General features: G+C 33.7%; 1 protein-coding gene across 1 annotated transcript; it reads right to left on the reverse strand.

The window, feature by feature from the left end:
• Positions 1 to 278: 278 nt before the first annotated feature.
• On the reverse strand, positions 279 to 6,847 carry LOC117329634. Its single transcript, XM_033887661.1, has 8 exons — positions 6,734 to 6,847; positions 6,350 to 6,442; positions 5,514 to 5,721; positions 4,820 to 5,103; positions 3,729 to 3,927; positions 2,863 to 2,943; positions 1,784 to 1,903; positions 279 to 1,444 (listed from the first exon to the last, which is right to left on the reverse strand). The coding sequence occupies exons 2-8, from the start codon at positions 6,436 to 6,438 to the stop codon at positions 755 to 757; spliced, it is 1,671 nt and encodes a 556-aa protein (XP_033743552.1). The 5' UTR covers positions 6,439 to 6,442; positions 6,734 to 6,847; the 3' UTR covers positions 279 to 754.
• Positions 6,848 to 13,297: the final 6,450 nt, after the last annotated feature.

Genomic DNA, 13,297 nt, shown 5'->3' on the forward strand with positions numbered 1-13,297 from the left:
AGGCATATTATATTACAGGCATGATTGTTTTATTTTGATATGTAAAATAAAATAATATTCTATACAATACAAGAAGCTGAGGATATCTAAACTTCAAAGTGACTAAATAATTATTTGTTCCCTAACATACACCTTCTATATACAGCTATAACAACATTGTATATAAGTTTATTATAACATGTCCCTAGTCTTGGTACATGTGTTGCATGTAATTTATACATTGCTTAGTAAACCTTGTAGGTCTAATAAGCAATCATTTATAGGATGCTGATTTGAAGGTTTTTTTTGTTTGTTTTTATTTGGTTTGTTGGTGTGTATTAGATACATTGCAGTACCACTTTATGTATTGCGTGTTTACACCATCGGTACTGTGACATATTTAACAATTCCAATCAATTTTCTATGATGATTGGATAATTATAAGTCTTCAAAGAAGACCATTTATTTAAATTAGTATATAGACTTTTATAGATTTATGGAATAAAAATATGCTTAAGCAAAGCAAACATGATATTTCTACGAAAACAATGGTTTCCCCTCTGATGTGGTCCATTCTTAACAGAATCATGACGTCCACCAATAACGACATTGAGACAGTCAGTCAAATTCAAGATCTAATAAGAGTATATATAAATAACTGTAAATGTGTAAGAAAGGTGAATATACCATAACCATGCCATACATATACCATGTCTGCAAACACTAATGATTTTGAATCAGAATTAGTATAATTGTCAAGAAGTAAAATCATCTTTTATTTAATTCCGTAATGCATTCGGAATATATTAAAATCATACCAATCGCCGTTGGATACAGCATACTGTTTACCTTCATGCCAAGTAATGTAATACGGAGGTACTTGACGTTGTGTGTATGTGTCGTGTGGTCGACTTGGTTGAGTTGTAGTCGTTGACTGATAGTTAGGGTTTCCATTCCTATTGCCTGCAGCTGGTAGATTCGGATAGTGTATGGTAGTGGTCGCGTGGGTAACAGGACACCCCCATGCATCCTTTGTTTGTGGTACTACCGGCGATGCCGTTTGTCTTTGTGTTGAGTTGGGAGCATATCCAGCTGAATTGAGCGATTTGGTACCGGACGACGGTGTATGGTAAGTCTTGCTGAGATCGGTTTTGTTTGAACTTGGCGGCTCCTTTTTTGGTAACTCTTTCTTTTTCTCCTCTTTAAATGGCTGAACGACACCCTTCACAAGAAGTGCTCCATTCTGATGATGAAGTAAGGGAGGCCACACATTGTATGATACTATCGTTCCTGTATTGGTGTAAGGCTTGTACCTTTCGGCGTTGAAAGTGCCAGAAACAGCTGCATCTTCGCCAATTACAACAGGCGGGTTCTGCAAGCACATCAGCCAGCATAGCTCGATACACTTCTTGAAAAAGACAGGGATGTGTTCTGCCTTCCTCCCATATTGTTTGATGACATGTTCCTGTATGTTAGATGATATAACAAAATAAACAATTATGTTACCTTATCTGTTAGCTGTACCTCAACGATCATGCATATTCCCATAACCTTTTGCAATTTGATATATGTACTGGAATAAAAAGGATTCACTTTATCATGTTTGCCTTCTATGTTAATCTCTTGTTGAAAATATATTCCACAACCAAACACTTTTCAATAATTTGAAATAAATCATGTGCAAACAAATACTTTAAATCAATTTGGATTTCATGATTACTCGACGATTTACGATGAATATTTCCTTGAACTGTTATGTTCGAGCTCTGACAATGAATATCGTTGGTCACGTGTGTCAACGTACCGTGATTTTTTGTACTACGTCATATAGTGATATCTCCTTCCTACACTCCTTCAGTTGCTTTAAAGCTGGTTTGGCGATCGTAGTGTTGTTGCTCTCCGCCCATGCTTGTTTAGTTGTTTCCTGTCAAAATATCAAATGAAAATAAGTTATGACAAAACTCCCCCGTTATCAACATTATTACGTTCATTGACTACAATCTTATGAACACTCGTTGAAGAACACCTGTGTTCGGTTTTAAATCATAACTTACTTGCGTCAGACACATTGTAAATGTCACCGAATGAAGAATGAAATGACGACATATTTGTGGAATTATCTGAATTATATGATACACAAAACTATCTAAAAAACAAATGTATTCATGAAAAAGAAAATATTGGCTTAGTATATACCCGAATAATGCGACAATTCAAAATGAGAATTCACGGCAAGAAGAAGTTGATGACTATCTAACTAACAGCACAGTACATGTCCATGACGCATGTGGAGAGCTATCAAGGATCTGTATAAAGGTTTCTGCTTGGATGGATTGCACGGTAATCATACGTTTGTTTTGTACATTTGCGGCTGGGGTTCGATTCCCGATCGGACGTGAATAAATCAGTAGTCACTTGCCCCTCCAAGTGGTTTTTTCAGGTACTCTGGTATCCACAATAAGACCACCAGTTGTCAAATAAAATCAATATTTTAAAATATGGATTAAGGGTCTTGCCTAAAGACATATACGCGAAAGCATAAAAGGATCCTTGATTTCAACTTCGCTTCCTCTAGATCTTAACCGAAAATCGGCGGCTTTCTACGCGATGAACAGAAATCACCGTTCTGATTGGACAAGAATACAAATTATTTCGACTTCTTATGTCTTCACTTTGATGATATAAGCAATGTTGACTTAAGTTTTTATCAAGTTTATTATTTCTTTCATTTCACTTGTAAAATTGTAATAAATCTCCATACGTCATTGTAACATGAAAATGGAGATAATTGACAGGTTATCGACTCAGAATAGAGCACAAGATTCAGGATGCTCGACGATAAAACTTTTGAAATTTTCAGAAAAAAGTTGAAGCTTAACTCACCGTAAGGACTGGATTAAGTAATGTCCTCTGTAGTGACGTCATCTGCTTTTCCGACAGGTCCACGCATATCCTGTAGCATGTCTGCGTAGTAAACAATTATGTGTATGGTACAGGTATAACATGTAGATAATCTTTTAGATAATCATGAAAACATACGTGTACACGTTTTCGGAGAATTAAGACGTATCAAAACGGAACATGTCAAAACAGATGGTGGTGTTTCAAATATCCAAATGAGATATAAGATACATTCACGTATTCTCATGCATAGAATATGTTGTTATAATAATTACAATGTTGGTAAAATTTCTTATCGCTTGTCAAATCTTTCAGTTGGGTTTCTTAGTTAATGACCATGCAGCAGGAAATGACGTCAGCGATATTGTTCGTAAGTGAACAACAATTTCATTTTGACTTTATTATAGACGATTGCTGTTATTCTGTGTTGGCACCCGGGATGACTATAAATGTGGTAAAAAGTAAAAGTTTAGAAATACAATGAAAATTATCTAATATCAATTTTGTATTTGTTTTTTGCTAGATGATTCAAAATTTCTTGTTTTTCCAAAAGTTTTTATCTAACAGATTTATTGCTTAATTTCCTGCATCATACTTTTAATGCCGTTAATCTACCGAGTTGTAAAATATACAGTTTAATCACACGTAAGGTTATAATGTAATTACCTACGTCGGTCTATCCCTCATCACTACAACTAACACAGACAGTGTGAACACATTGAGGAACTGGGGAGATTCGAACATTGGAAACGATTTGTGTATAATTCCATTTAAAGTATTTATATCAGTATCAATTTTATAAAATACGCTGAAAGTGTCTTAACTTGATCAAGTTTCTCTCTGTTTACCTTAAGAGCACCAAGAAGCTCTCCAATGGCTGCTTTCTCGTCGTAACCAACATCACACAGCTTCTCCAAGGCGTCTGTCCATTCGTCATCATAAAGCTCATTGTATTTCTCCCCGAGTTTTGTGGCTCTGTTGGGGTCACTGAGGTCAGCGATAGCTGGATTGTTGTCACTCAGCTTCATTCCCATCTCCTTACTCAATCTGTCAATATTCAAACCTTCCTAGATCTTCGTCGATGTAAAATTGTTAAGATATCCTAACTTCGAAATATAAAGATATATTAAAAACAAATAAATTTTCTACACAATTCAATGTGCATAATGCGATTATAACTGTGTATTTTAAACTCATTAAACGGTCATTTCTTACAAATAATGACATGGATTTAAGATATAATGATACACAGGCAAAAACCGCAAAAAGTTTCTAAACATAAACATTTACGGGTCTTAAGACACTGTTACACTCTTAGTTGAAATTTATTAAATGTATGAATAATTATATATATATAAGTCGGTGCGAGTGACGAGTCAGCACAGTGTTCTACTTACGCTCGTTAACATGCATTTGTGTAGAACCTACCAAACTATAATGTTATTGTTTGCGCTGATTTGGGTATTAACAACACATAATGCGAACACTTTTAATTTTCGTTATTAAGTGTCTTATATATATATATATATATATATATACATATTTTAAAAGAAAATAACATAAAATATTTCCCCCAAAAAATTGATTTCTAGAATCATATCTATTTTAATAGATTAGCATACTGAGTATAATGACATATCACCTAGGTTGGTTTTACACCAGTTAATGTATGGACACTAAACCAAGTAATATGGAACGGGCTATCAAATTTACATTGAAACATTATTAAATAATCACAAGGCGTGTACAATACAGAACAAATCTCTTGATATGAAATCGATACAAAGATACAAAATGATAGCAAAAAGAAATGTCAAATCAATTGATAGGAAAACATATTTACCTTACTGACTAACAACAGGCAGAGCTTTTTTTTTCTTATCAATAACAAAAATACATCAAGACTTTTTCTCAAATACCAAGCGCAATCATATATTACCGTGTCATCACCAGCTTTTTCTCTTCCATGGCAGCATCCCTCTCTTTCATCACCTTCCTCAATTCCTCTTCTCTACCCTTCATTTCTTCTTTCTGGTTTTTATTTTCTACATCAAGACCTTGACATATGCGTTCAATTTGTTGATATCTATTTTCTAAGTCATTTTTCTCCTTCTGCAATCTCTCGTTCGCTTGCATGAGTACTTCGTATCGTTCCCTTTCGTTCTTAATTGTCTCCGACGTAAGACTTTGAAGTCGCTCCCTCCTTGTCTCCAGAATGGTCTCCTACAATTTAGCACATATTTTTGGTTAAAAGATGCATCGTTGTAAACAGGGTATGTACTGTTTGTCATAAAAATACATATGGAAATGCATATGATATGAAGAGGCATCAACACCATAAACTATAATGATAATAAGAATAAATGTCATCAAGTCGTAAATATCAAGAGGAGAAGTTTCTCGGGATGCAATTGATTATTATTAATTCAATTAACAGTAAAATACATCATAGAAGCTACTTTTGTAGGATGTTAATAGCGTTAAGAATTGAGCTTGTTTGTATTGCATATAAATACCCCAGCTCACGCTGGCTTTCAATATATCATAATTTCACATTCTCGAAGAGTTAACACCTTTTATAGCAGCATAAAAAAAATTATGACGTATTATAAATGGTTTAAGATAGTTCCTACCTCATTGCTCACACGGTCTTCCTGCCTCGTCTGTTTCAGGAGCCCTTTGTAATCATCTAGTGCTGTATTCAAGTCTATCTCTTTGAGGTCGGATGCTATCTGAAGAAGCTTTCGAAGATCACTGATATAGCTTATATCATTTGCTGCTCCCGTAGAAGATTGTGTTGCTTGCTTTGTAATCGTAGAGTTTGGTTGGCGCGTTTGTATACTGAAGAAAAGAATACAATTAGATAAAAAATGTATGTATGTATGTATGTATGTATGTATGAAGCCGACTAATTAAGGATTTTTTATAAGAACTTATCTATAGGGTGATATGAAAACTTGCATCTTAATTCACATTAGTATAATGACACGAATTTTACATACAGTGTAAACTCAGGACAATCACAAGTTCTTCACGTTTTAAACCTATATTCATCATGAACATGAATTATGGAAGCACTATTACAGGTTAGGCTTTAAATTGGGGCTATTTTGGAAGGAAAAAGTTTGTGGCAGAAAAAAAGGAATTTACCTTTAATATCCTGATTATACCTTTTAACATTCTAACTACATATTTTAACACATCAATCCCCTACACAAGATTTTTATATCAACTTAATGTCAGATTTACTTGTACTTTCGGTTTGTATATCTGTAGCACACCGTTCAAATCAATAACTTGTACAGCAAAAGAATAATATACGATATTCAACCATATACCACTGATATGATTTAAATATAGTTTGTACAACATTTAATCAACTCTCAAAGTTAGTCTTCACTTTTTAAAGATTAATGATAGCTCATATCGCTGTCATCAGCTTTTTCAACTTTTATTTTTAAATGCTCACCGCTCGCGAGGTGTCGGCCGTTCCGCAAGGGTGCCTGTGGCAGCAACAGATCCCACACCCGACTTCAAACTATACTGAGGAGTCGTCATTGTTCTAAATCACAATAGATATATAATTATCATATGTTGAGTTTATTATCGGTTGTTCACCGTTCCTAACCTTCATATTTACTTAGTATAAGACAATATCGATTCTTTAGTGTACTTTCGGTTTGTATATGTGTAACACTACGTTCACTTCAATAACAATTATCGGCCTGTACGATGTTTAAAACATATATACATGTATGAGACGCCATCTTATGTTCACTACGATAGATACAGACTGATACACTGCTGGTGTAGACATATGTCAATTAATTATGTACCATGACAGATAACTTACCTGTGAGGAAACACAAACCTAGTTGTCACACCTGCTGATGTCAATGTAAGCAGACATACATGTAGCTTTCACCTCCAGTTCACACGGGTTGTGTAATCAGTGGCTGTGAGTAATGCATATAATATAATTCCACGAACGGGATGTTTACATTTCCGCACAAGGAAGTAATAATGATTTAAAAATACACAAATAAATGCACATGTAACACATCTAAAACATGCTTAAATAAATACCGAGTCAGCTAGTTTTTAACGCCATAGTTAGACAATTAAGTGACTAATATAAAAAAAATGGGTTTACTTCAATTAAAAAAAAATAAAAATTGTGTGTGTGTGTGTATGTGTGTGTGTGTGTGTGTGTGTGTGTGTGGGGGGGGGGGGGGGGGGGGGGGGGGGGGGGGGGGGGGAGTATTCTAGAAATAGATGCATAAATGCAAGTCAATTTAATATTTATTCGAGAGGAAAAACCGATTCTGTATTTTATTTAGCAAGACATATTCCTTTACATGAAGTACTCGGGTGTGTACCTGATACAAAATGTTCAAGTAGTATATCAATAAATGTACAAGACATATATCAAAAGATAAATATTTTTTATAAGATACATTATCAATCATTTAAGACGGATATGATGAATGTCAGATATTGGATATATTATTTTGTAATAATGATGTCAATTATATCATTTATCAAACAACGTGACTTGACTTTGCATGTTTTTTTTTTCACGTCAGAGGCAATAATGCCAAAAAATAGCCAAGACGAGCTTCAATTATGGGTCACCGCCTTGCACAATTTGTCAACGCAACAGGTAGCTTTCGCAAGAATATACATGTACTTGTGTATTTGACAGGTTAGTTGAGGTAGTAGTAGTAGAATGTTGATGTTTATAAAACAGACATTGGACTTCTACAGGTTCTTTTTATCATTTCAACAAGGAAGCACTTCATTTTATGTTTTAAGTGTGTTTAATATTATAAAGCTGTTATCGCGAAAATTGGCCAGCGACGTTATAACTGGGCTCCGATCAAAACAATAAAAGTTGGCAGACAGAGAATCGAGTGATGGCAAGCGAAAGTTTGAAGCTTAATATCATTCTCAGTTGTTAACTAAGTGGCATAATTGTGATAATAATCGTCGAATTTCGATTATTCTGATGTTTACCCGAAAGGTAATTCCCTAAAGAAATAACGAAATTTGTCCACTTAGCCCCATTTGTTGCTCTGACAATCACAAGAAATATGTTTGCTTATTTCTAGCATTACCTACACAATCGCTGCCAACATGATGGATCCAATGGTAAACGTTGTTACTTATCATTTATCTCAGCTGGGGTTCTGTATGATCAATTCTGAGGACGTTGTTTATCTTGATTTTTGATGAACGCTATTGTCTATGATATCGATCGTTTTATAAAATAAGTTTCTGATGACATATTTTAAATACAGATTATGCGAAGCTGAGTATCTGTTGGGATAAGGAAATTCAATATAATCAGATGTTTATTCCATACAGTTTGAATGTTAAATTGTATTCAATTAGGATGTAAATGCCTATTCTGTCTTTTTGCTTTAAATAAAGTTTTACCTATTTCAAAAGGTTAGAGTATTCTCTTCATAAAACAAAATTAATACTAATCTAATAGAGCTGCCTCTTTGTTCAGCATTGAGATTGTAATATGTAATATGTTATATTATGTCTGTTTGTACCATTGTGCATTTAAAAATAATAATTGGCGACTGGTCTGGAGATTTTTCTGTACCCTGTGGGTCGCACATACTGATACAGGGGTTAGCTATCACGTGGTTTAGACATGACCAATGAACACGTGTTCCAAAAAGAAATGTCGGGAAATTCAAATAATATGCCACGCATAAATATCTACGTTTATGAAAAAATATTATCTGTTGCTAGATATTCATTTACTCTCTAACTCATCAAGACGAAATTAACATCTGGATTATAAAGCATATCAAGTTTTAACAAAATCGGGAGAAAACTATTTAAGAACTCCAAAACAGATTCAAGTATAAGTCATAGAGGACGATGAAAAAAAGAAAAAGAAAAAGCTGCATGGATATGCAACAACTACTCTGAATGAAATGAAGCGGTCAATGACAATTAGGCTGTGATTATGTGAAAAAAATTCCTCTCGCGGACATAGCTTTACATAATGGCTATACATTCTACACAATTTCAAAATAGACGATTGAGAAATATAGGAGGGAATCTCCGAAAAAGAAATAAAACTGAAAACAATAATCGTATCGAACTGCCGTCCAGAGACACACAACTACAAATCATGACTTTTAAACTTTAAAAAAAAAAGATCAGTCGAAAATTGTAGATGGCCGCACAAGTACAAGTTTATGCCTGATGGACAGACGACGCCATACAATAATATTTCCACCAAGTTTGACGTGCGTGTAAAATGATTTGAATAAGTAATAATTGTTTCTGAATCCTTATTCTACGTATCAATTGTTCGATATTTGGTTTTCTGTTCAATACACATTGTTTAAACTAATAAATCATTGTCTTCATTTTAAGATACTGTTCCACAGTATACTGCCGACTCTTTAAACAATACTAGTACATGGATTATCAGGAACTGTAAAGTTCATAAAACAAAAAACGCAATTCATATAAAGAATCTTCTTTAAACCATTTTTATTGATTAATAAAATTTACATTTAAAAAATTAGTAAAAAGATATGTTTCAATATTTTCACTTAATTTCATTTAATTGCATATATTTGAAAACCGCTTTTACAATATACACATGTCAAAGTCTCTTAACATATAGTAAACAAGTATCATAGAGGATGGAATCGTTACAGATAATATTTTGATTAGTCATGTTTCCTTATAAAGATATAATCTTCCGTTAGGAAATATGGGAATATATCTCCAAACAAAATATAGCAAGACTGCGAATATATATATATATATATATAAATATATAATACATGTAGTAATAACATTCATGATAAACAGCAATGTTTGGTTAAATCACATTTATTTAACCATACCTTTCGATTTGTTTTACACAAAACTCTACTCTATGATTGGTCATTTTACTGCAAAATAACATATATTTTTTTTCACACCTACTACCGCCAACACCAACATTCAAAAACCTACACACAACCTTTCACACCTAGAGCCCCGCCCCCATCCCTGTTCACATATATTTGACAGTTAAGTCTCTGCATGTTTTCAGATAAAACAAAGTGAGTTTCCGTGTAGGGTGACACACATCCAATCACTTTCCTTAATAAACCTTAATCATATCTACTGGCTGAGGACTAGCGCTAAGTTATTGTATATATCACATTGAAACCATACCAAAGCTTTCTATAAACTTTTCTTCATATAATATATTCTTATATTTCTACTGTATCTGTTAAATCCGTCACAAATTGGTCATCACTTTAATATCATACACATACGTGTCCAATATTTCATTTATCTTTTCTTTTTCTTTTTGCTACTATAGTTACGACAAAAATGAATCTAGTTCAAAGATCTTTCAGTTTACCATGTGAAATGAGCTTCAGAATGTTCAAGCATATGATTCCTCAAGCTTTCGCAAATAACTTTTATAGTCTTCATATTTCAAATACTTGTCGCCTATTTGTATGTAGGTCACACCGTTTTGTTTGAAAGTTGATCGTTCTGGAGAAACCGATTGCTGAACGTAGTTTGTAGATGGTCGTGTGCTTTCGTAATGGTAGGTTCCTATGTTTGATCGTTTTGCTTCAACGTGATCATGGACATGTGATCGATGAGAATCCGAACCGTGGGTCGCTACCTGTGTGTACGGATCGTGGTCGGTGGTTCTACTGTAATCCAAATAAGGCGTGTGGTCTCTCCATGACGTTTCTGTTTGAAATGGCTTGTTTTTTCTGACAGACTCCGTCCTACCATAAACGTCCTCATAAGAGTCGTATCCTGCGTTTCCAGTAAAACGGTCATTATTTTTAAGCGAGTATGTGGTACCGTAATCTGTCCGATCTTTCACTGCTGGGATAGCTTTCATCCCTGTCAGACCCACATGGTCCTTCCTTTTCTTTTTCTCCACCTTTATTGGCTGGACGATTCCTTTCACAAGCAGGGATCCGTTCTGGTGGAGAAGTAAAGGCGGCCACACATTGTACGATACGATTGTTCCACTGTTCGTGTACGGCTTATATATGTTGGTATCGAAAGTATCATTCAAGGTCGCTTGTTTACCAATAACAACAGGTGGGTCCAGGACGCACATAAACCAACACACCTCAATGCATTTCTTGACAAAATGTGGGATTTTGTTTGCATGATATCCAATTTTGTCAGCAACGTTTTCCTGTTAATTAACGTAAAATCATAAAAGTTAAGGCGGAAGGAAGTATTTATCGTTATCGAAGACAAAACGTCAGGCCATATACAGTGCCTATATCTAGTCTGTTGATACAATTGATACATTTAGTCTGTTGTTAGAGTGTATATATCTAGTCTGTTGATACAGTGTATATATCTAGTCTGTTGATACAGTGTATATATCTAGTCTATTGATACAGTGTATATATATAGTCTGTTGATACAGTGTATATATCTAGTCTGTTGATACAGTGTATATATCAAGTCTGTTGATACAGTGTATATATCCAGTCTGTTGATACAGTGTATATATCAAGTCTGTTGATACGGTGTATATATATAGTCTGTTGATACGGTGTATATATCTAGCCTGTTGATACAGTGTATCTATCTATTATGTTGATACAGTGTATATATCTAGTCTATTGATACAGTGTATATATCTAGTCTGTTGATACAGTGTATATATCTAGTCTGTTGATACAGTGTATATATCTAGTCTGTCGATGCAGTGTATATATCTAGTCTGTTGATGCAGTGTATATATCTAGTCTGTTGATACAGTGTATATATCTAGTCTGTTGATACAGTGTATATCTAGTCTGTTGATACAGTGTATATATCTAGTCTGCTGATACCGTGTATATATCTAGTCTATTGTTAGAGTTTATATATTTAGTCTGTTGATACAGTGTATATATCTAGTTTGTTTATACAGTGTATATATCAAGTCTGTTGATACAGTGTATATATTTAGTCTGTTGATACAGTGTATATATCTAGTCTGTTGATACAGTATATATATCTAGTCTGTTGATACAGTGCATATATCTAGTCTGTTGTTAAAGTGTATATATCTAGTCTGTTGATACAGTGTATATATCTAGTCTGTTGATACAGTGTATATATCTAGTCTGTTGATACAGTGTATATATCTAGTCTGTTGTTACAGTGTATATATCTAGTCTGTTGATACAGTGTATATATCTAGTCTGTTGATACAGTGTATATATCTAGTCTGTTGTTACAGTGTATATATCTAGTCTTTGATACAGTGTATATATCTAGTCTGTTGATACAGTGTATATATCTAGTCTGTTACTACATTGTATATATCTAGTCTGTTGTTACATTGTATATATCTAGTCTGTTGTAACATTGTATATATCTAGTCTGTTGATACAGTGTAGTATATAGTCTATCGATACAGTGTATATATCTAGTCTGTTGTTACATTGTATATATGTAGTCTGTTGATACAGTGTATATATCTAGTCTGTTGATACAGTGTATATATCTAGTCTGTTGTTACATTGTATATATCTAGTCTGTTGGTACAGTGTAGCATATAGTCTATCGATACAGTGTATATATCAAGTATGTTGATTCAGTGTATATATCTAGTCTGTTGTTACATTGTATATATGTAGTCCGTTGATACAGTGTATATATCTAGTCTGTTGATACAGTGTATATATCTAGTCTGTTGTTACATTGTATATATCTAGTCTGTTGATACAGTGTAATATATAGTCTATCGATACAGTGTATATATCAAGTATGTTGATGCAGTGTATATATCTAGTCTGTTGATACAGTGTATATATCTAGTCTGTTGATACAGTGTATATATCTAGTCTGTTGATACAGTGTATATATCTAGTCTGTTGATACAGTGGAAATAGATGCATAAATGCAAGTCAATTTAATATTTATTCGAGAGGAAAAACCGATTCTGTATTTTATTTAGCAAGACATATTCCTTTACATGAAGTACTCGGGTGTGTACCTGATACAAAATGTTCAAGTAGTATATCAATAAATGTACAAGACATATATCAAAAGATAAATATTTTTTATAAGATACATTATCAATCATTTAAGACGGATATGATGAATGTCAGATATTGGATATATTATTTTGTAATAATGATGTCAATTATATCATTTATCAAACAACGTGACTTGACTTTGCATGTTTTTTTTTTTCACGTCAGAGGCAATAATGCCAAAAAATAGCCAAGACGAGCTTCAATTATGGGTCACCGCCTTGCACAATTTGTCAACGCAACAGGTAGCTTTCGCAAGAATATACATGTACTTGTGTATTTGACAGGTTAGTTGAGGTAGTAGTAGTAGAATGTTGATGTTTATAAAACAGACATTGGACTTCTACAGGTTCTTTTTATCATTTCAACAAGGA

The sequence above is a fragment of the Pecten maximus genome, chromosome 6 (assembly GCF_902652985.1).
Source record: "Pecten maximus chromosome 6, xPecMax1.1, whole genome shotgun sequence".
Classification (NCBI taxonomy): domain Eukaryota; kingdom Metazoa; phylum Mollusca; class Bivalvia; order Pectinida; family Pectinidae; genus Pecten; species Pecten maximus.

Bases quoted from the DNA above. Each gene is read 5' to 3' on its own strand.
- LOC117329634 (XM_033887661.1), bottom strand. From the start codon at position 6,438: ATGACGACTCCTCAGTATAGTTTGAAGTCGGGTGTGGGATCTGTTGCT. The intron at 5,722-6,349 runs GTGAGCATTTAA...TCTTTTCTTCAG, and splicing joins CGGCCGACACCTCGCGAGCG to TATACAAACGCGCCAACCAA. The intron at 3,928-4,819 runs GTAATATATGAT...GAATATTGACAG, and splicing joins AAAAAGCTGGTGATGACACG to ATTGAGTAAGGAGATGGGAA.